Raw genomic sequence first — 22,984 nt, forward strand, 5'->3', positions numbered from 1 at the left:
TGCTGAGGAATCCCCTGCCTTCACAGTTTATCAACAGATTCAGATGTTATCTGCAGTCTGATGTGAGACATTAACCAATAATCAATCAATCAATCAATCATCCTCTTACATCACAGCTTTAATCTTATTTAACAATGGAATTATATTGAATAGATTCAAATCTGTTTGAATTCATGCATTTCTATGTTTCCAGTGTTGGTGATTGATCAGTGCTTTCTGTCTAATCATCATCGTTAACCCTATCAATCCCCTTTCAGTCACATTTTGCTACAGACAGCGGCGTGCTGATGGCGGGCGGTGATGCTGCCGGCCTGATGCTCCTGCAGTCTGACACAGTAACGCAGCAGCTGCTGCTGCACCCGGCTGCTGCCTCAGCAGAACGACGCTGTGATGAATAAAACATCAGAATCCATCTGGACCCGCCGCAGGAAGTCAGAGCTGCTCCACGCCGCTCTCACTCACTCTCACCGCAAAGGATCAGATGTGGATCAGACTCTGCTGGTCTCATTATCACCTGGACTAGTCGGACCTTTTAAAGAGTCCAACTAAAGGAGCCTTGTCCCCCACTCTCTGTGACAGCGTTTCCATGGAAACAGTCCTCACCTCCCTCAGACTGCTCATCTGTTAACTGCCCAATTAGAGCGCTACATCAGCAGGCAGAACCGAGACCTCCACCTGGACAGAGGGGACGTGGACTCTCTGATGTCACCTGGGCTGGTGGGCGTGGCCTGTGGTTCCTGAGCCAATGAGGCGTCACTAGAAGAAAACAACAGGAACATTAGTTTGTATCCTTGAGAAACATTTGATGAGTGGTGTGATTGACAGCTGTCAGTCACCTGTCGGTGTGTGCGTTCTCTCTGTCCGACCACAGGTCACCTGAAAACACACACAGGTACGTCAGCACCCCCATGTCCTGCAGTTACCTGAGAGGTCTGATGCACCTGCTCACAGCGCTGGTTCCCCCATCAGGACCAGGTGTGGACCAGGTGCATCAGGTGATGTGTGCGAGTGTGTGGAGGACTCACTGTGCTGCAGCTGGTCCGACTGGTCTGAACTGGAAACACAGAGATAAACAGTTTCTCAACCTGTGGGTCAGGGCCCACTTCAGGTCCGTGGGCCTTCATACTGTTTGTATGTATTCAGTATCTGTGAGCGTGTTACCTGGCCTGTCCAGGTGCCGCGCTCATGTATGCGTCACGTATTTCTGTGGCTCCGCCCCCTGCTGACCCAGAGTGCTCCGCTACATTCTGTGTGGCCTCCCGCTCTGATCCTGTTCAAGAACAGCTCAACGTCACCACATGTCCGGCTGGAGGTGAACACATCAGCAACCTGCGACAGGCGAGACTCACCTGGCCCCTCCCTCCTCTGAGCGTCTGACTGCTGATTGGCTGCGGTACCTGCAGTCTGTGTGAGGAACCTTTTTCTGAGACAGGAAGCAGAACAGGTCCATGAACCAGAACTGATCAATGACCTCCCAAAGTTCTCAGGTGTGACATGATACCTGACATGATGTCCAACAGGTGACCTGTGAGGGTGTGGCCTGAGGGGGTGTGGCCTCTGAAAGAGAAGGACACACAAGTTAATGAAAACAACACCAGCTGTAACAGGGATGTTATGGTGGTGTTGTGGGTGTGGGTGGAATTGTGGGTGGTGTTGTGGGTGTGGGTGGTGTTGTGGTTGGTGCTGTGGTGGTGGTATGGGTGGTGTTGTTGAGGTGTTGTGGTGGTGTTGTGGTTAGTGTTGTGGATGTTGTGGTGGTGTTGTGGGTGGTGTTGTGGTTGGTGTTGTGGATGTTGTGGTGGTGTTGTGGTTGGTGTTGTGGATGTTGTTGTGGTGGTGTTGAGGTGGTGTTGTGGGTGGTGTTGTTGATGTTGTTGTGGTGGGGTTGTGGGTGGTGTTGTGGTGATGATGTTGTGGGTGGTGTTGTGGTTGGTGTTGTGGGTGGTGTTGTGGATGTTGTTGTGGTGGTGTTGTGGTGGTGTTGTGGGGGTTGTGGTGTTGTTGTGGTTGGTGCTGTGGGTGGTGTTGTGGATTTTGTTGTGGTGGTGTTGTGGGGGTTGTGGTGTTGTTGTGGTTGGTGTTGTGGTGGTGTTGTGGATGTTGTGGTGGTGTTGTGGTTGGTGCTGTGGGTGGTGTTGTGGTTGGTGTTGTGGTTGGTGTTGTGGTTGGTGCTGTGGGCGGTGTTGTGGTTGGTGTTGTCGGTGGTGTTGTGGATGTTGTGGTTGGTGTTGTGGTTGGTGCTGTGGGCGGTGTTGTGGGTGGTGTTGTGGATGTTGTGGTGGTGTTGAGGTGCTGTGGGTGGTGCTGTGGTTGGTGTTGTGGTTGGTGTTGTGGTGTTGTTGTGGTTGGTGCTGTGGGTGGTGCTGTGGGCGGTGTTGTGGTTGGTGTTGTGGGTGGTGTTGTGGATGTTGTGGTTGGTGTTGTGGTTGGTGCTGTGGGCGGTGTTGTGGGTGGTGTTGTGGATGTTGTGGTGGTGTTGAGGTGCTGTGGGTGGTGCTGTGGTTGGTGTTGTGGTTGGTGTTGTGGTGTTGTTGTGGTTGGTGCTGTGGGTGGTGCTGTGGGCGGTGTTGTGGTTGGTGTTGTGGGTGGTGTTGAGGTGTTGTGCTCAGACCTGCAGACTCACAGTCAAACTCTGCTGCAGAGCTGCAGTGAGTCGCTCCACCAGTCGATCCTGAACTGCACCGCTGTCCTGGAAAAGAAGGTGAGCTGTGATTGGTTAGAATGATGTAGGCGAAAGCAACCATCTGATTGGCTGAACTCCAATCATGTGACCTTTGACCTCACAGGTTCAGTCAGGAGTTACCTGGCAGTGAGAGAGCGCGCTCAGAGCCTGTTTGTACAGCTGAACAGCTTTCTGCTGCTTCCTCTGCCTCAGGTAACACTCGGCCAGCGACTCACACACCTGGACCTGAGCCGGGTGGTCCTCTGCAGACACACACACACACTCAGGTATCACCTGATCATGGTACTATAACAAGGCTGTGAGTGAGGAAGTTACCAGTGTCTTTGAATCCCTGCAGAGCGAGGATGAGGCTCTCCGCTGCCTCCTCTTCATCACCCAGCTGACTGCAGGCAAACGCCAAGTTACTGAAACACCGTGCCTGGTCACCACGGCAACCCAGGGAGCCTACACACACACACACACCTGTACTTTACCACTTCAGAACATGGAGAAGATTCCAGATGTTATCGGTATTCTGGTTGATCTGTTTGAAAGGTGATTGATCGGGGCGGCGTCTCACCATAGAGTCCGGCAGCCAGCCTGTGGTAGCCGACAGCGGGGGTGAACTGGCCCACAGAGTTCAGAGCGGCTCCCAGGTTGTGCAGGACTTTTGCCATCAAGGGGGGCTGCTGAGCTGCAGGACCCAGAGCCTGCTGGAAGGCCTCCACTGCCTCCTGGAAACACCTGAGCTGGCAGTAAGACACGCCCACCGACAGGTACAGCTCCACTGGACGACAGCGCCGTGGTCATATCAATCAATCAGTCAATCAATCAATCAATCAATCAATCAATCAGTCAGTCAGTCAGTCAGACAGTCAGATGATCGATTCTTTTATTACCCAGAGTCCTGGGGTCGGTGATGCTGTCTGTCAGACTCAGACACTCTGTCAGGACGCTGGTGATGTCATCCTGGCTGAACTGATCGGATTGGGTCATGTGATTTCCTGCTTCTTTCAGGGCATTGGCTGCACAACCCAACATGGCTGCCACTCTGTAACTCTCTGCAGCCCGCAGGAAACCCTGAGCCGCCAGAGACCAGTCCTGTAACACACAGACCCAGCTGACACACCTGTACCAGCACAGCTCCTGGTCCTGGTTCTGCTCCTCGTACCTGTGTTCTGCTGTAGCAGCGGCTCATCTCCATGCAGGCGTCCCCCTCGCTGCCTCCGTCTCCCTGTGACCTGTACAGCTGAGCTGCCTGCAGGAAGCAGGCAGCAGCCTCTCGGCTTTGCCCCAGTGCATTATGGGCCAGGGCTATGTTAAACTGTAGGTCAGGGAGGCGGCTGGCCTTCGGACCAGGATGAGCCCGCTGCAGGAGGTCCAGTCCTTTCTGAGGTCGGCCTGCCTCCACGTAGGCTGCTCCTAGGTTAACGGAGCAGGCCCGGAGGACCCGGGAATCTTGCAGCTGCAAGGCAGCAAAGCCTGATGGGTAATATTTTACTAGTATGATACTACAGTGGTAACCTCTGACCCCACGGCCTCACCTGTGCTGCGGCCCTCAGAGCGTCTTTGAAGCAGCTCAGCGCGTCCTCGGGCCGTCCCTCCTGCAGAGCTTTATGACCAGCGGCTGTTAACTCCTCGATGTTCACCGTCTTCCTCTGCACCTCCTTCCTGCTCCTCCTCCTGCTGCTCTTCACCTTCACCTCTTCCTCACCAGGAGGGGACGCGTCAGACGCCATGTTGGATCTGCAGGGGGAAGGCTTACCTGGGGGGAGTCTGGAGACACACAGAGGTTACCAGCTGAACATCTGCTGCCTTCATCAATAACGTGTTTGATTAAGGAACCACTTACCACTTCCTGCAGGATCTGCAGTGACATCTTTAAACGGTCCATTGAGTCTGACCATCAGAAACAAAGAGACTCTATCACAGCAGCATAAAGCTGGCAGCGCCCTCTGCTGGAGGAGATGTTGACCACCAGAGAACATGACATGAGCTCAGACCTGCAGGCCTTCCTGTTGTTATTATTATGAGTCTATCAGAGACAGCTGAACGTCAATGATCTCCCTTCAGGGTGGGTCTTATGGTAGAAAGGCAGAATGATTCACTGACGGTGGAAACTATTTACTATGCAATTATACACACTACATAGACATACAGTGTATTAAACTAGCTATAAATGTTTTTAGATGTGTTATAAATTAATAACATCATGAGTCTGTTGAACTCAATAATCACAAAATAAAGAAATAATTTAATTAAATTAAATAGAAAAATAAACAAAGAGAATTACTTTCACAATTTGAACAGCTGCAACAAGAAGCCTAAAACAAACACTCACCACTTCCGGGTTGAAGATGACCTCTCTCTTATGTTTACCTGTTCACCTGTAGCCCCACAATAAATGCGTTTTATACAGTTTTATACAATAAATGGTTCTAACGAGTCAAGTTACGAAGCAGCTGCTAGCTAGCTAAAACTCCACTACCTCCTGCGGGTTGGCTAGGTTGCTATGGCAACCAGGAAGCAACCACGGATGTTAAAAAAAGAATATATATTTAAAATTTTATTTTATTTTATTTAAACTTTTATCAGACAGTTTGGATTATGAATATAATTCCCTATGTATAATGTGTTATGCATTTAAAAAGCTTTATAGTGTTTTAAGGACGGGAACTTCATAGACCACAATCCAACGCGACGACACACTAGCCAATAGGAGAAGCGGCTGAAGGTTCGGCCAATCAGAGAGCGGCGGGAGCTTTCAAACTTTCAGACAGGAAACAGTTGAGAGCAGCGGTCAGTTTGGATGAAACTCCGAGCGACTTCAGCCTGAATTCAACCTGCGGAGACTTTAGAGAAGTTTTTATTCACCGAGGTGGGAAAGAGACCCGCAGCTGAAGGCCAACATGGCGGATTCAGCTGCTCAGAGTCGCTGTAAGTCCGACACATTCCTGTTTGTTCGATATAACTAGTGGAACACACGCTTCCTGCTGATAACGTGTTTACTTAGAATCCGAAAGGGAATAAATCTGAGACTTTACAACACGTTTAAATTCCTGTAAACAGCCGTTTCTGTCTGCGCTCTGATATGAATGTTTTTGCTTAGCTTCCTGTTTAACCCTGTGTTATTTTGGTAACAGGCCACATTAGCTGCCAACAAACAGGAGGACTGATCACTTTACAGAAGAACCAATCTATAGTCTCTAATGTCATCTGTGTATTTGTTTTCCTCGTACATGCTGATCTTCTTATTATTACTGAAAGGTCATTAATGAATAAAGCCTTGGCTTCATGCTGTGTGCTGTGCAGATGAGCGTCTGACAGCTGAGCAGATGGATGAACAGAGGATCCAGAACGTGGCCTATCAGTATCTGTGCAGGCTGGAGGAGGCCAAGAGGTCAGTGAGCAGAACCACTTCCTGATCAGGTGGATCAGTGCGTCTGAGGGCGGAGCTTCTTTCTGACCTGCATGTGTCTTCCTGTTCAGGTGGATGGAGGCGTGTCTCGGAGAGGAGCTTCCTGCCCCCACTGAGCTGGAGGAGGCGCTGAGGAACGGCGTCATTCTTGCCAAACTGGGTCATCGCTTCAGCCCGAACGCTGTCCCTCTGAAGAAGATCTACGACCCGGAGCAGCTTCGATACAAGGTCACGTGACGCACCAGTCCCGTGCTTTTAGCCACGGCCCTCTGACCAGTGTCGGTAATCAGCTGTTTGTACTGATCTGTTCAGGCTGTGGGTCTTCAGTTCCGTCACACTGACAACATCAACCACTGGAGGAACGCCATGACAACCCTGGGACTGCCAGCGGTTAGTGAAGACACTGGATGATTTGAGTATTGATCATCTGATCAGTTCCTTTCAACAGTGATCACTTGTCTTCATTCACAGATCTTCCATCCTGAAACTACGGATGTGTACGACAAGAAGAACATGCCGAGGGCTGTTTACTGCATCCACGCTCTCAGGTACAGACTGTCAGCTGTCTGTCCTCTGACCTGTCAGCTGTCTGTCCTCTGACCTGTCAGCTGTCTGTCCTCTGACCTGTCTGTCCTCTGACCTGTCACCTGTCTGTCCTCTGACCTGTCACCTGTCTGTCCTCTGACCTGTCACCTGTCTGTCCTCTGACCTGTCAGCTGTCTGTCCTCTGACCTGTCAGCTGTCTGTCCTCTGACCTGTCATCTGTCTCACCTGTCTCACTGTTCACCTGTTGTCTGCAGCCTCTATCTGTACAGACTGGGTTTGGCTCCTCAGATCCATGACCTCTATGGAAAGGTCAAGTTCACAGGTACACTCTCACACAGCGTCTCCTCAGGTAACATTTTTTGGACCTTTCTTTGGACCTTTCTTTTTAACCTGTGACTGCATCTTCAGATGAGGAGATCAACAATATGAAGCTGGAGCTGGATAAATATGGCATCCAGATGCCTGCTTTCAGTAAGATTGGAGGAATCCTGGCCAATGAGCTGTCTGTGGATGAAGCTGCAGGTAGAGAGAGAGACGATGTGATCGGCTGCGAGCTCACTGGTGTGTGATTAACCCTGCGTCCTCTTCCATCAGTTCATGCAGCGGTGGTAGCCATCAATGAGGCGGTGGACAGAGGAGACGTGAAAGTGACGGCTGCTGCTCTGAGGAACCCCGCTGCCCTCCTCACTGACCTGCAGGAGGCGCTGATGAGCACCTACCAGGAGATGCTGCAGCAGGCTCGGAGGAGGAAGGCAAAGCACGCGGCAGGCAGGGTGAGAGTCTGAGCTGTGATTGGATTCAAAAGACGCTCTGGCTGTTGTGTGTCCTTGTTTTCAACGTTTGTGTGTGTTTGTGTGTCAGCGTGGAGGTTCGGAGGAGAAAGACATGTATGAAGAGTATCTGACCCAGAAGGAGATCCAGGAACACATCAAGCTCGTCAATGGTGAGCGAACAGCCGTCTGATGCCTCCCCTTATATTTAATTGCTGATTCCTTGATGCCTGTGATCTCTGTCTGCCAGTTCGATCAGCAGTGGAGCGGGTGGATGAAGCTCTGGATGCTGCAGATGAACTCTCTCTACTCTCAGCACTGCAGCTGCCATGTTTGGCCCTCAGGGGTCTCCGTACTGATAACGGCCCCTGGTACCTGGACCAGCTGTTGGCAGACCGCCAGCAGAAGGCTATGGTACAGAAGCACAGGTTTACTGACTGTGTGAACTCAACCTGACCTCTGACCTCTCTGTGTCCTCTGACCTCAGGAGCAGGGTTCTGTTGATCCTCTGGAGCCTGGTGAGTTGCAGGATGCCGTCACCGTCGCCAACCAGGAAGCTCAGAGAAGCAGGAACAGTGAGTCACTTCCTCTCTCCACTTGACCCAAAAAGTTCACACCTCCCGTCGGCCAACAAACCATGTGTGTGTTTCAGTGGACCTGGCGGTGCAGAGTGTCAACGCGTCACTGCACGGCAATGACCCCAGACACACGGTCAGCTGTCTGATGACCCCTGACCTCCAGCTGCCTGAGGTGTTCCCCTCGGCTGCGGCACTTTACCACAGAGAGCTGCAGCAGCTGCAGAGACAGACGGCACAGGTACCCACACCTGACTGACAGCTACTTCCTGTCCGGGTCGCCTGATGCGTCAAGTGTTAACTTTGTCCTGCAGGGGGAGCTGTTGCAGGAGGAGCTGTTTGTTGCTGTGGAGATGCTGTCAGCTGTCGCACTCATCAATCAGGCCGTGGAGGTGAGAAACCTTCAGCGGTTCAGCTCCTCTCTGGTCAGTCCGTCTGCAGGACTCTCTGACATCGACCCTGCTCTGCTGGACAGGTGAGCAACGAGGTCGCGCACAAAGATGATTCATGCTAGGTAATACTGACATTGATGACATGTCGATGCTCTGCAGATACTTCGAGTGTCTGGTTGGCGTGAAGCAGCAGGTGGGCAGAGACCTGCTGACCTGGAACCAGCTGCAGGAAGGGGTCAGCTCTGTGAACAGCTCAGTGCAGGACGAACACCAGCGTATGTAAACGACACGTCGCAGGACGACAGCGGACATTCTTCCCCAGTACACAAACACAGCGTGTCTTCCTGTCTCTCCCACCCTCAGAGCTCGTCGCCATCAGTCTTATAAACGAAGCTGTGATGAGAGGAGACGTCCAGAAGCTGCTGTCTGCCCTGCTGCTGCCCTCCTGTGGGGTGGACGAGGTTTTACCTGCGAACGCCTGCAGGTACCTGGCGGTGCTGAGCAGAGTCAGGCAGCTCAGAGCTCAGGTAACTGTGCACCAGGCTGGAGGGAGGGACCACCTGGGGTTTAAACTCGGTGTTACATGTCCTCCTACTCTCCAACCAGGTAAGCAGAGACCCAGGAGCTGAGGTGTGGTTGGCTGATATCCAGGAAGCAGTGAGGACAGCCAATCAGCAGAGTCAGAAGGCTCTGAAGAGTGAGTCAAAGGCTGTGTTAACGTTAGGCGGAGCAGAGAGTAAAGCTGTTCATGGACCCGTCTGTCTGTCTGTCAGTGTGTCTGTCTGTGGCAGCAGTGAACCAGGCTGTGAAGGAGAACCGAGCGAGCCAGACTCTGCGGGTTCTCAGGCTGCCAGAGGTGGCGCTGCAGGGAGTGTTATCAGACTGTGCTGAAGACTATCAAAGAGAACTGAGGGCTCTGATTGCAGACAGGAAAAACACAGGTCACACACACACACACACACGTACAGGTGGTCCGGCTCAGCAAAACAACACCAGCTGACTCACTGTGTTTGTGTTCAGGAGACAACAGGAGTCCGTGGGTTCGAGTCCGGCTGCAGGACGGATCCTTTTATTTCTTTCACCTGAATCGGCTGGAGGGATGCTGGGAGAGACCCAACGGGTTCGTTCACAACAGCGTGTTCATCGATCAGCAAGAAATACAGGTGAGACACCTGAGGGACACCGCAGAGTTCCGGCGAGGTCCTCGTTATTTCTGTGTTAATGAAAACAAATAACGCCGTCCTCTGGTGAAATGTCGCCCCCTGCAGGAAGTGGTCAGCAGCGTTTCAGCCTCGTACAGTCGCAGCGCCCTCTGGCAGAGCAGCCAAGCCCTCATCGTTTGCCTGCAGGCTCGCTGTCGAGGCTTCCTGGTCAGACAGCAGCTGGAGGCTCGAAGGCGTTACCTGATCAGTCAGACACCTGCTGTCATCATCATCCAGGTGAGGCCGGAGTCAGAGAAATGGATCCTGATCCTGATCCCCTGCTGTGTTCAGCAGCCTGACCTCTGTGTTTGTGTTCAGTCTCACTGGAGGAAGTTTGTCCAGCAGAGGGCGTACCAGCAGCGCCTGCAGTTTCTTTACATGAACTGGAGAGCGGCGGTCAAGGTAACGACAAACCGAAAAACGCGATTGTGCCGCTCGTCCTGTTTGAGCTCACTAATCTGCAGGTTTTCCATCATTTACGTTTGTGTGAGCAGATCCAGGCGTTTGTGAAGATGTGGCTGGTGAGGAGAAAGTACCGAGCTCGACTCAGGTTCTTCAGACGTAATGTGAGTCCAGCTGTTCCTGTTCAAAATCTGAATGTTAGAAGGGATGGACATGCTTAATGTCCAAACAGAACACATGATCCAGTAACTGTGTCCACAGGTGGGCGCTGTGGTAAAGATCCAGGCCTTCTTCAGGGCCAACAGAGCTCGAGAGGAGTACAGGATGCTGGGTAAGTTCACGGCTGAGCCTCTGATCGGACGGACTGCAGCGTCACCGTTCTGACAGTGAAGGTCACTAATAAGCCCCTCCCTCTCACTTGTGTCAGTGCACTCGGACTCGCCCCCCCTCTCTGTGGTCAGGAAGTTCGTTCACCTGCTGGACCTGGGTGATGGTGACATCAGAGAGGAGGCGGAGCTTCTGCGTCTGAGGGAGGAGGTGGTGAGGAACATCCGCTTCAACCGACAGCTGGAGGCCGACCTGGACCTCATGGACCTGAAAATCGGCCTGCTGGTCCGCAACAAAGCCACGCTGCAGGTGAGGACCAAACATCTCCACAGAAAGCTGCTCAGCAGCTGCAGCCCGCCTCGTTAGCCTTAACGGACCCGTGCGTTCGAACAGGAAGTGGTGTCTCATTGTAAGAAGCTGACGAAGAAGAACAAGGAGCAGCTGTCGGACATGATGGACGTGGAGAGGAGCAAAGGCCTGAAGGCTCTGAGCAGAGAGAGGAGGGAGAGGCTGGAGGCCTATCAGCACCTGTTCTACCTGCTGCAGGTGAGACCCGCACCACAGCCCCGGACCCGGCAGCTCGGGTGAGTTCTAACGCTGCGTGTGTTTCAGACGCAGCCTCTGTACCTGGCTCAGCTGATCTTCCTGATGCCGCAGAGCCGCTCCACCTCCTTCATGGAGATGTTGGTGTTCAGTCTGTTTAACTACGGCTCCGACCGCAGGGAGGCCTTCCTGCTGCTGCAGCTGTTCACCGAGGCGCTCCGATACGAGATCAGGTGTTGCACCATGTGACCGCGTGCTGTGATGTCACTCCCCGCCTGTGTGTGTACTCTGACATCACCCTGTCTTTCTGTGTTGGTGTCAGGCTGAAGGTGGAGCAGCCTCGAGACGTGGTCACCGGGAACCCCACCGTCATTAAGATGTTGGTGAACTTTTACCGCCATGCCCGCGGTCAAAATGCACTGAGAGAGGTGCTGGGACCAGCTCTGCAGGACGTTCTACTGGACCGGACCCTCAGCATCAGGACCGACCCAGTGGACGTCTACAAGTCCTGGATCAACCAGACTGAGACGCAGACCGGACACAAGAGGTCTGAACAGACTAACAGCACTTCAGAGCCACCCCTCCACCCTGCTCCACTGCAGGTCTCTGAGTGATCCACCTGTCTGTCCCCCCTGTCCGTCTGCAGCTCTCTGCCCTACGAGGTGTCCCCTGAGGTCGCTCTGTCTCACCCTGAGGTTCAGAGACGCATCGACATCGCCATCATCAGCCTGAAGAACCTGACGGGCCGAGTCCTCAAAGCCATCACCTCCAACCTCCAGAAGCTGCCGTAAGTCTCCACCTGTCCATGAACCACACCTACCGCCACCTGCTGACCGCGCTTCCCTCCTGTGTTTGCAGGTACGGTTTACGTTACACAGCAAAGGTGCTCAGAGACACCCTGAAGGACAAGTTCCCAGAAGCCAGCGAGGACGAGCTTTACAAGGTAGGCAGAGGCTGTGCTGGCTTCACCCAAACCACCAGCTCTCTGTGACAAGGTCCCGTTGTCCTGTCCCTGCAGATCGTCGGTAATCTGGTCTACTACCGCTACATGAACCCCGCCATCGTGGCTCCTGACGGGTTTGATGTGGTTGATCGTGCCGCTGGTTCTGTCCTGCAGCCGGAGCAGCGCCACATCCTGGGCTCCATCGCCCGCATGCTGCAGCACGGAGCCGCCAACAAACACTTCCATGGAGACGGGTACCACATCAGAGCCCTGAACCAGTACATCAGCCAGACACACAGCAAGTTCAGGTCTGACCTCTGACCTCTGCATGTTTAACCATCACCATGTGACCGGAGGAGGCTCCTATGACAGTTCTTTGTTCGTTAGGAGGTTCCTGCAGTCCGTCTGCGACGTCCCTGAACCAGAGGAGAGATTCAGCATGGACGAGTTCTCAGAGCTGCTGATCGTCAACAGACCCGTCATCTACATCTCTGTCAGCGAGCTGATGAACACACACAAGGTCAGAAACCACAGCCTGGACCTGAGCCGGCACGTGGACAGGGTCTGGACCTGCAGTCTCATTGTCTCTCTCTGTCTCTGCAGCTGTTGTTGGAACATCAGGAGGTTTTGTGTCCGGACCAGTCAGACCCCCTTAGGCTGATCCTAAAAGACCTCGGACAAGTTCCCTCCCTGCAGGAGCTCAGCGGTACTACACCTGACTCTTCTAAATAAACTAAAGCACTGATAGTGTTATTGAGTGAGTTCTGTTCTTCAGGAGAGGTCCAGGATCCAGGATCAGAGCTCAGCAGCACTCAGGGCAGTAAGATGGAAGTTTCTCTGACCCTCACCAACAAGTTCGACATCTTCAGCGACTCCGATGACAAACCCGACGCCAGAGGACTGCTGCTCAGGTACATTAGCACGGTTGCATCACATTCTAAGGTAGACTAGCCTGTAGCCGCTTCTCCTGTTGGACATATCTGGATTTGCTACCAAATACAGCGTTGGTGGGTATGTGGTGTTGAACTTTGGTCTACGATGCTCCTGTAGCTTAGCATTTTATTTGTTTGTTTCAGCACTAAGCAGCTGATCATCGATGTCATCAGGACCCAGGCAGGTGACTCTCTGAGTGACATCCTGAGAACAACACCCTCAGCTGACCAGGTAACACACACACACACACACACACACACTTGTGAGGTGGACAGATTAAAAGCTGCTGTGATCTTTAACCTCATGCATGAACTCTTTGAACAGGAAGTGTGTCATGATTGGCTGATGCAACGCCGGGCCCGGCAGGACGCACGAACACCCGAGAAGATGAAGAGGAACCAGTCGCTGGTTGCTAATGGCAACCTGCGCCTGGAGGAGAAGAAGGGGAAGATCTTGAGGAGCCTTCGCCGCCTGGAGGGGCTCGGTGTTCTGAAACCGCCTCGGAGTGAGAACCAGATCCTGCAGATGATCGCTAAGGTGATGCAGCATGATGTCATCAAATGGTTTCTCAGAGATTTTCATTTATTGGTGGAACAGAGCAGACGGGAAGTTCTACAAAACAGACAGCGTGACTGTAAATCTGTCCCCACCGCAGGACATCCGCCAGCAGCGCCTGCACCGTCAGCGGCGAGGGGCGGAGCTTCTGAAGCTCCGTCAGACTCTTGACAGCCTGCAGGTGAAGAGCAGCTTCCACAGTGAACAGGTGGACTACTACAGACATTACATCACTTCCTGTCTGGACAACCTGACCACCAGCACGTAAGCGCACACAGATCTGACATCACGTCAGTATGCTCAGGGTTAGCTTAGCATACTGGATGCCCCGCTGCTGCAGCCCGTCATACACTCGCTGTGATTGGTTTGTGTTGCAGTAAATCTTCCAATAAGAAGGCATCAGACAGCAAAGGGAAGAAGAAGCCTCCTGCTCTGAGCTACACGGCCGCCCGCCTGCAGGAGAAAGGAGTTCTGTTGGAGATCGAGGACCTGCCGTCCACCCAGTGAGGACACAGACACAGAGAAGACATGAGTTCTGCCGTCACTGAGCGTTATTCCAAACTTTTTCTTTACTCCTTCAGGTTTAGGAACGTCGTCTTTGACATCATTTCTGGACCGGAGAGAGGAAGCTTCAGCGTCAAAGCTCGGTTCCTCGGAGTGGAGATGGAAGAATTCCTGCTTAAATATCAGGTATGAACTAAAGTCCAGACACACATACTCAGCAGCAGTGCAGCAGCAGGTACAGACCAGTGTGTGTGTGTGTGTGTGTCCCAGGACCTGCTGCAGCTGCAGTATGAGGGCGTGGCAGTGATGAAGATGTTCGATAAGGCAAAGGTCAACGTTAATCTGCTCATCTTCCTCCTCAACAAGAAGTTCTTCAAGAAATGAACAAAGTGACGCTCTTACCTCTCACTCCTATCTGCGTGCACCTCAGTATGTCATCCATATTTACACGCACATTTTCTAACACTCCTGTCTCTGGTCACATTTTACAGCTAAATAATCACTTTAAACAAAGCTTTATTTTATATCTGAGTGGAGCATCCTAACACTCCTATCTCTGCACCTCTAAAGGTGATCTACTTTATATCTCATTTAATCATCTGAGTGGGACATCTGTTCCAAACTCTTTATTGCATATCTATAGCACTAAGTGTAACAGAACGAGGCGTCTCCTCTGTGGGGGTCTGACAGGACGAGCCCACACTCCAGTAAAAAGGGATGCTTGCATGCACATATCTTTGTTTAATGTCACTACGTTATCCATGTTTACGTCCTAATCTGTAAATGGAGTGAGACCTCTTTTTTAGTCCTATCTCTGCATTGTCAAAAATGTGGTTTGTCCTTTACGTTGTTTTTAAACTCAGAGAGGGACGTCTTCACCGCACGCACGTCTTTGTTTGTTCTCACTACGTCTGTACTCCGACCTCACTCCAGTGTTTTTCTACCCAAGCAAAGCGCCTGAGGCCTAAAACAAAACCACACTCAACTGAAGGTTGGTGCTTACAGGCCTTTGTAGACCTGGAAGCGGGACTTTTGTTACAGAACCAGTCTTATTGGTCCCACCGACTGAGTTCTGAAACACGACTGATCAGCCTCTGCTGACTGATCAATAACTGTAAATATTTTCTGTCTCTTTTCTATGTTGATGTCTGAAGGGAAATTAAAAAAGAAACTTTTTCCAAATAAATGTTTTAAGTCACCGAATCCTCACATTTTCTTTTATTCTGAGAAAACAAACATGGCCGACCAGAACCGACCACAGACTGTGACGGGCAGCAGGAGAGCTCAGAGGTGAGTTTCACACATTGTGAAATCAATGATCAATAAGTAAAACCGAACCGAACATTGAGCTCGTGAAGCCTGGACAGACTTCATTATTGACTCATTTAACGCTCCACCTATAAGTAGAACACAAACAACAGCAAAATAAATCTGTGCAGCTAAAATAATTCACATTCAACAAAATAAAAAACTTTTTAAAATCAGGTCAGAAGTCTAAGTTCTATTGATGAGCTCCAGGTTCTGCTGGTTCTGGACGTGTGCAGCTCGGATGGCGATGGTGGTGTCGTACTCCTGAGGCTTCAGTGTCTGTGAACAACAACACAGACTAGAACAGGGGCCCTCTTCAGATGTGGTCACATGACTTTTATTAGCCCACCTCATAGTTGTTGTTGTTTGAAGGGGGCGGGGCCTGGGACGCGGTCTCTGAGGCTGGTTGAGGTGCCTGGTTGGTCAGGACGAGGGGTGGCTACAGAAACAGCAGATGAGGGTTACACTGGGAGGGGGGTGGGTGGGGGGGGGGGGTCGGCGGCTGCAGGTGGACTCACCTGATCTGGGCCATGATGGAGAGCTTTGGTACCAAATGCAGACAAACAGATGGAGAAGACCAACCCCAGGAAGGAGGCGACTAACAGAGCTATAGAGTTTCCTCCACTGTTGACCTGAAAGGAGGGCGTGTAGTGTGCAGTGATGTCAGCGTGGTCAGAGAAAAGAGACGAGGACAAAGTGTCTTTATTATGACTCACCCATCCTTCGATGTAATAGGAAGGTGACCAACAACGTGTTCTCTCATGAGTCCAAAGAAGAACCTCCATGAGGTAGATGACGGTGGCAGTGGCTGAAACACCTGCAGCAACAACACTGAAGCCCAGAGCCACTTTCACCTGCGGAGCAGAGACAGGTCAGGTCAGACACCTGGAGCAGCCGCCTGGACCTCAGCACAGTGACGAGTCACAGACCAGCGAGCGCTTCGAATGCTTCTAAGCAGCCACCACCAGAGATCTGCCGGACACGAGCTGCAGAGAAACAGAGTCAGCGTGAGAAGCCAAAGACTCGGCATTCTACCACGGAGGACAGAGGACTGGGGTGTCTCAGTGGACTCACAAACACGGCCTGCCAGACGAAGATGCTCCTCATCTCATAACACGGAAACATCATGACTCCAAAGAGAAGGAGCATGAGGCCGGACACGATCTGCAGCGTCTGTGGAGCAGAACACACACAGAGCCTCACTGCACAGAGTCTGTGGACCAGTCTGAGCTCTGTGTGTCTGTGTGTGTCTGTGTGTGTGTGTCTGTCTGTGTCTGTGTGTGTGTGTGTGTCTCTGTGTGTGTGTGTCTGTCTGTGTCTGTGTGTCTGTGTGTGTCTCTGTGTGTGTGTGTGTCTGTCTGTGTCTGTGTGTCTGTCTGTGTCTGTGTGTGTGTGTGTGTGTGTGTCTGTGTGTCTGTGTCTGTGTGTGTCTCTGTGTGTGTGTGTGTCTGTCTGTCTGTGTGTGTGTGTCTGTGTGTGTCTGTCTGTCTCTGTGTCTGTGTGTGTCTCTCTGTGTGTGTGTGTCTGTCTGTCTGTCTGTGTGTGTGTGTGTGTCTGTCTCTGTGTCTGTGTCTCTCTGTCTGTGTGTGTCTGTCTGTGTGTGTGCGTCTGTCTGTGTGTGTCTGTCTGTGTGTGTGTGGGTCTCACCGCGAGGACCTGTGGCCATCGTCCTCTGAACAGGGCGTCCTCTGGCTGGCTGTGAGGAGCAGCAGGTGCTGGGATCACATGTGTGACCACGAACACGCCGCCCGCCGGGTCGGCTACAGCCGAGGATGCTGACATGTCTGAGGCGAGCTGAGGGCAGACGCTGCTTCAGACCTGAGCTCTCGGTTAATAAAGGAATCACCGTCGGTGGATTCCTGCTGCATGTTTCTGAGACGGAAGTTCGTCCCAGAAAAACCAAGCTTCCTGCTTCAGGTGCTCAGAAACAGCTTCTGATTAACTCACAGCCCAAAGCAAACAAACCTGTCCAGCTCTGACCGCACCGTGACCCGAGGGGCTCTTTGATTTTTCATTCATCAAAATTAATATTTAACGTTAAATCACTATCAGATCAACAGATCACTCCAGGAAACACAGAAGGGGAAGAACATGATGAAGAGGAGGAAGAAGGTCAACGTGCGTTTACTGAAAGAACTGATGTGTAATCAGATTACAGTGACTGGCAGCCATTTTGTCATTCCTTTATTGATAATCATGTGATTAGAAACATTCAGATTGATAACCATGTGACCAGTGTTTCTGCCCCCCTGGCGCCCCCTGCAGGTTCAGCACGATTTGGTTCGAATGGTCCGACTTCTTTGGAATCTCAAAAACAACAAACATGTCAACACAAAATATCAGCTGAGAGGAACACGTGAGGCCGTCACAGGAACACCAGCGATCATCGAGGATACAGCACAGCGGCGGGAGCTTCACTCAGAACACCATGAGGGGGGGGTCTGTGACCCGGGGGCGGGGGGGTAAAAACGATCTCGGTGCAAATTCTGCTTCTGTAAACATCAACAATTTATCAGTCTCTGCCTGAAGCGAGGGTCAGATATGAAAAACGTCCTGTGGTCCATCAGAGAGAGGGCGGAGACAGGATGAAGCAGGGGAGCTCCGCCCACACAGAGGGGAGCTCCGCCCACACTGAGGGGAGCTCCGCCCACACCGAGGAGAGCTGCGCCCACACGGAGGGGAGCTTTGCCCACACTGAGGGGAGCTGCGCCCACACGGAGGGGAGCTGTGCCCACATGGAGGGGAGCTCCGCCCACACGGAGGGGAGCTGCGCCTAAACGGAGGGGAGCTCCGCCCACACTGGTTTCAACTGGTGGGTCACATGATATAAGGGGACGTTGGGTCCGGCTGTAAATGTGTTTTTCTCCCGTGGATTTGGATTTGGAGGGCTGTGGGGATTTACTCACTCTTGAACCCTGCCTCTGCTGGTCACTAGAGGAACTGCAGATTTTTGCACTTGTAGCAGCCACAGAAATAATTTAACAGGAAATAAATATCATAAATTAAATATAATTAATTTCTTTTTTTTGCTGTTCCCCTTTTTGGCCAACAGGTGGCGCCCTCATAAAGTCTGTCTGTTTTGTTAGCGTTTTATTAGCAGGTCGTCACAGCTTGTTGTTTATTGATTTACATTCACATTGGACCAAAAGATGTTTGTTGGCGCAGCTCTCCTTAAAAACCAAACGTTTTATTGTGAGTTAACCAGTGTTGATTTGGAGCTTCACAGTAAGTCTCTTTGCAGCTACCCATCATGCTTTGCTGGCTTGTCCCTTGTCATCAATCGCCATTGGACTCGATGACCTTCTCAGCCAAGATCTCTTGGAAGGTGGAGAGCTGCTTCATCTGCTCCGTCTGCATCGAGTGTCTCCGCATGAGCTTCTTCTTCATCTTGAAGTCTGGGCCTCGTTTAGGTGAAGCCGGGGCCACCGGCACCAGGATCTTGTGTCCAGAGTGGTTAGGGGAGGTGGGCTTGCCATTGGCCCGGATGTCAGGGATGGGTCTTTGGGGGTTGATGTTGAGCGGAGGCAGAAAGCCAGGTCTGGTGTGAGAGATGTGGTCCAGCAGCAGGGTCCCAGAGCCCCGACGCTCCAGGAGACCTGGGGGACGGCGGCGCATGGTGATGGGGGACACGGAGTTGGGGATGTTCTCCAGAGATTCCCTTGATGAGCTGGTTACCAGGGACAGCGGGGAGGCGTTGTACCGCCTCCGCTCCACAGACACCCGTCCAGAATCTGGTGACCCTGGGATAGACTCAGGGCAGAGGTGGGTGTCAGACTCATAGTGCTCCATCCGTGTCAATTTTGGGTGGGCCAAGGCCCGTGCTGCCACTGCCCCTGCATTCTCCTGGGACTCCGGAGCTGTATTCCTGCGGTACAGGATCTGGTGCTGCTGGACTTTCTCAGCCCAGGATGGACCCGACAGGGCTGCGCAGTCCTCAGAGCAGGATCGATCGATGAGTTTTGGTGAACAGGGGTCATGGGTCTCAATGCTGTGTCGTCGTGACAACAGTGGTCTGACCGGTTCTGCGATGGACAGGCCGTTCATCTCAGTGATTGCCCTGCTCAGGTCACAGCTACCCTCCTCCTCCAGACCTCCATCCACCCGGTCCTGGGACACCCCGCTCAGCACCGAAGGCGCCACTAGCCCCCAGGGCTCTGAGTTCAGCCTCTTCAGCAGCTTACGAGGCGGCGGCCTTTTCTCCCCTGGAGGACGAGCTGAAGGTAAAGGTAACGCTGAGGTCAGTGCAAAGCTGAAGATCCCCTCCTCGTCTTTGCTCCTGTCTCCTGCGGGTGAGGCGGTGCCGATCTCGACCTCAGAGGGAGACATGCAGGCTGGGGACAGTTTGTCCACGATGCCCGGGGAGGGGGGTGAGTTGAGGTACTGTTTGGTCTTCTTAGTGCCTGACGGAGACGTGTCAGTGGTGATGATGATCACCTCCTTGCCTTTGGCCTTGCAGGCATCCAGCAGCACCTGCAGCGTGTCGCGGTCCCCCTTGTTGATGGCGTGCACAAGGGCGGAGGAACCAGAATAGTCTTTGAGGCTGGGGTCAGCTCCGTTCTCCAGCAGCAGTGAGACCACCTCCTTTCCCGCCTGCTCAGCACAGGCGTGCATCAGCGCCGTCCGGCCACTTTTGTCTGGGATGTTTGGGTCGGCGCCTTTCTCAAGCAGGTACCTCACCATCCTCTGCCGGGTCTGCGGGTCGTCGTAGCTCGCCAGGCAGGCGGCGGAGATGGGCGTCTCTCCGCGCTCATTCCCCTCGTTGATGTAGGCACCGCCCTCCAGCAGCAGGCGGGTCAGCCTCAGCTTCCCCTGGAAGACGGCTTTGAGGAGGGCGTTCCCCTCAGTCTGCAGGGGTCCTCCATCTCCCATGATCCCTCGCCTCTCCTCAGACCTCCTGCCCACTGGAAGCTGGCTTAATGTTGACGGGCCATCCTCCACAAGAATTCACATGACCTGCAGGAGAAACACAGTGAGGTGAGTACATGTAACACAAACACTCCACTGCCGCCATGGTGTCAGACCATGACCAGACCAGACCAGCTCTCTGTAAATACCACATGTGGCCACAGGGGGCGCATGTCTGGTTTTAAAGAAAAGGGGCAGTGAACAATAGCACAGCTAACATCAGCTAACATGCTAACAAGTAGGTTAGTGTAGCTAATGTGTTTTATCTCTGTGTTAGCATCAAAGCTAATCTGTAGCATCTGCCGTATATGTTTTACATATTGACTGTATGAAGATGGACGACATGACAGTTCCCCAAAAGTGAGACCAGAACATCTGGCTCGCCCCCTGCTGGCTGGCTGTAGTATAGGTCATAAACCCCGCCCCCTCCATGTTAGAACTGAAAACTAAAAGTACTCCTCACATCAGTGTTTAGCAGAGATGGTTTATGACTTGTTAGCTTTCTTTATCTGTCTGATCTGTGCTCAGGCAGCTTTAACCTTCCCCCTCTGCTGCACAGGCTCTGGTTCCAAGATGGCGTCTTCTGGTCTATTTTGGTCTCACTTTTGTACAACGGGTGGAGGTGGAACTGCGTCATCCATCTGTACAGTCAATGGTTTGTCTTTGTTAAACTGTCCATTTATGTTTGGTCAGAGCTGTGTCCCTACACACACACACACAGGTGATTATGGGCGGTCATTATCCCGCTGAATGACGGCAGACACGCTCAGTGTGTGTGTGTGTGTGTGTGGGGGGGGGGGGGGGGGGGAGCTGCACTTTGGACCCGTTTGTCTCAGAATCAACAGATCAAACTGCAGCAATGGTGATTACACCCTGAAGACGAGCGCGGGCTGAGCGGTCGCCACGGCGAGCAGCTCGGAGGGAATAACAAACACGCTGAATGGCTCCTGCTGTGAGGCATCTGTGATGTGTGTGGGTCTGAAATATTTATTCATTACACGTTTCCTGCATAGAAGCATAGAAGGAAAGAGTTGGGAATTCCTATAGGTGCCAAAGCCCCGCCCCTTCCAGTCCACTTCTTATAATAAAGTCTCAGTTTGTAGTAAAACTGTTGAAGAATGAAACCCTCACATGCTCCTCCCACCTGTGATGGATGCTGCACACAAACCTGAGCGTTTCTTAAATTCTTTAACTCAAAATGATCCTTTAAATGGACAGATATCACATTTTTATTCATTTTAATTCACGGCCACCTCCTGGCCTGAGAAATTAAACTGTAGTTGCTGCAGTGTCCACTAGAGGCTTCAGATCAGACTCAGTACCCACAGATCTCCATGTTAAAATGTCCAACTTTACATCAGAAATGGCAGGGGAGCTTCAGGGAGTTAGCATCTCCAGATTTACCATTTTTATTATTATTACAGTAAATAAATAAAGATTATGATCCTCACAGCTGTAGTTCAGCAGGATCATCTTCACTTTATGATGTTTGAAGCCTAAACATGATCACCAGAAGCTAAAAGCTAATGCTAAGCTATAAACCAGCTGCAGCACCGTCACATGACTACACCATCAGCACCACCAGGTTCACCGCTCTGACCTCTTCTACAGCACAAACACCTGAATGATCTTTAATGACCTCGTCTGTAGTCCCATTTAGCCACTTGTTAGCATGTAGCCTTTGTTCAGACAGTAAACAGTCATCAGTGGATTCACTGTGTGTTTGTGTGGTAGAATAAAAACCTGCTGAGCTCCTGTTAACCACAGACCTGATTTCACACATCTGACCAACAACAACACATACCGATGGAAAAGGAAGAGCTAACATGCTAACATTCAACACACACTGAGGGACAGGAAGTGCTAACATGCTAACATTCAACACACACTGAGGGACAGGAAGTGCTAACATGCTAACATTCAACACACACTGAGGGACAGGAAGTGCTAACATGCTAACATTCAACACACACACTGAGGGGACAGGAAGAGCTAACATGCTAACATTCAACACACACACTGAGGGGACAGGAAGAGCTAACATGCTAACATTCAACACACACTGAGGGACAGGAAGTGCTAACATGCTAACATTCAACACACACACTGAGGGACAGGAAGTGCTAACATGCTAACATTCAACACACACTGAGGGACAGGAAGAGCTAACATGCTAACATTCAACACACACTGAGGCGACAGGAAGTGCTAACATGTTTGTGTTTGTTGTTTATAAGGCACATTGATGACTGGCTGCTGCTGCAGTCTTGATCTCTGGGTGTTTAAAGTACTGTGGTGATCCTGCAGCGCCTCACAGCCACAACAACAATCCATCAAACATCAGCAATCAATGATTCTATTGATTAATCCTCAGTTCATCACCCTGTGTGCTCCTGTCAGTCACGTGTCCCTGTTGTCACCTGTCACAGTGCCGGAGCTTCGGTCTGCTCATGATGATGATGATGATGATGAAGGTGGACTGTGCAGGAATGCGGCTCGCAGGTTTACCGTTTCTACGTCACTCCGCACTCTGACGCACTGCGTTCTATATTTACACACCGGCTGCCAAGTTAACGGCGGGGTGCGCGTGCGTGTCTGACCGCGCGCGCACACACACACATACACACACATGCAGATGATTAGATAAACGGTGAGTTTCTGCATCATCATCACCTTCATCATCAAACATCTGGAGACCACACACTCTCTCTCTCTCTCTCTCTCTCTCTCTCTCTCACACACACACACCGGCTCCGTGATGAAGATGGAGGGATGATGGAGGAGTGAGAGAACCGCAGCAGTGATGGAGGAGAGGAAGACGATGATGATGATGATGATGATGATGATGAGCGTTTTCTGGTTCTTACCGCAGAGCAGAAGCAGCAGCATCCTCCTCTTCATCAGCGGACCGACCATTACCGACTGTTTACTGACTGACTGACGGAGCCGCCGCACTGACACTCATCCTCCTCCTCCTCCCGTTTCTCCTCCTCCTCCTC

The 22,984-nt window shown here is 51.9% G+C and overlaps 3 protein-coding genes across 4 annotated transcripts; 1 reads left to right on the forward strand and 2 right to left on the reverse strand.

Annotated features, from left to right (window-relative positions):
• Positions 1–251: 251 nt before the first annotated feature.
• ttc24 (tetratricopeptide repeat domain 24) lies at positions 252–5,141 on the reverse strand. Its single transcript, XM_028425583.1, has 15 exons — positions 5,004–5,141; positions 4,515–4,620; positions 4,207–4,438; positions 3,834–4,127; positions 3,562–3,763; positions 3,243–3,449; positions 2,999–3,127; positions 2,804–2,925; positions 2,612–2,689; positions 1,502–1,557; positions 1,350–1,423; positions 1,162–1,270; positions 1,026–1,054; positions 837–876; positions 252–756 (listed from the first exon to the last, which is right to left on the reverse strand). The coding sequence occupies exons 3-15, from the start codon at positions 4,399–4,401 to the stop codon at positions 645–647; spliced, it is 1,647 nt and encodes a 548-aa protein (XP_028281384.1). The 5' UTR covers positions 4,402–4,438; positions 4,515–4,620; positions 5,004–5,141; the 3' UTR covers positions 252–644.
• A 308-nt stretch (positions 5,142–5,449) lies between these two features.
• iqgap3 (IQ motif containing GTPase activating protein 3) lies at positions 5,450–14,965 on the forward strand. 2 transcript variants are annotated; one of them, XM_028425824.1, is made up of 38 exons: positions 5,450–5,599; positions 5,975–6,062; positions 6,152–6,308; positions 6,393–6,470; positions 6,552–6,628; positions 6,881–6,948; positions 7,035–7,148; positions 7,221–7,399; positions 7,488–7,569; positions 7,647–7,810; positions 7,884–7,971; positions 8,049–8,212; positions 8,286–8,446; positions 8,523–8,638; positions 8,727–8,890; positions 8,970–9,060; positions 9,137–9,304; positions 9,384–9,526; positions 9,632–9,802; positions 9,884–9,967; positions 10,060–10,131; positions 10,229–10,298; positions 10,395–10,603; positions 10,688–10,840; positions 10,907–11,070; positions 11,160–11,384; positions 11,484–11,624; positions 11,696–11,780; positions 11,856–12,088; positions 12,168–12,300; positions 12,384–12,486; positions 12,556–12,691; positions 12,857–12,944; positions 13,038–13,250; positions 13,369–13,532; positions 13,646–13,771; positions 13,850–13,958; positions 14,043–14,965. In XM_028425824.1, the coding sequence occupies exons 1-38, from the start codon at positions 5,572–5,574 to the stop codon at positions 14,154–14,156; spliced, it is 4,923 nt and encodes a 1,640-aa protein (XP_028281625.1). In that variant the 5' UTR covers positions 5,450–5,571; the 3' UTR covers positions 14,157–14,965. The 2 variants fall into 2 exon arrangements, with proteins under 2 accessions (XP_028281625.1, XP_028281626.1); XM_028425825.1 differs by having other exon boundaries at positions 12,559–12,691.
• Positions 14,966–17,520: 2,555 nt separating this feature from the next.
• On the reverse strand, positions 17,521–22,956 carry ankrd34a (ankyrin repeat domain 34A). Its single transcript, XM_028426009.1, has 2 exons — positions 22,853–22,956; positions 17,521–20,033 (listed from the first exon to the last, which is right to left on the reverse strand). Exon 2 carries the CDS (start codon positions 19,947–19,949, stop codon positions 18,357–18,359), a length of 1,593 nt encoding a protein of 530 aa, XP_028281810.1. The 5' UTR covers positions 19,950–20,033; positions 22,853–22,956; the 3' UTR covers positions 17,521–18,356.
• Between the last annotated feature and the right edge of the window lie 28 nt (positions 22,957–22,984).

Source organism: Parambassis ranga, chromosome 16 (assembly GCF_900634625.1).
Source record: "Parambassis ranga chromosome 16, fParRan2.1, whole genome shotgun sequence".
Lineage (NCBI taxonomy): Eukaryota > Metazoa > Chordata > Actinopteri > Ambassidae > Parambassis > Parambassis ranga.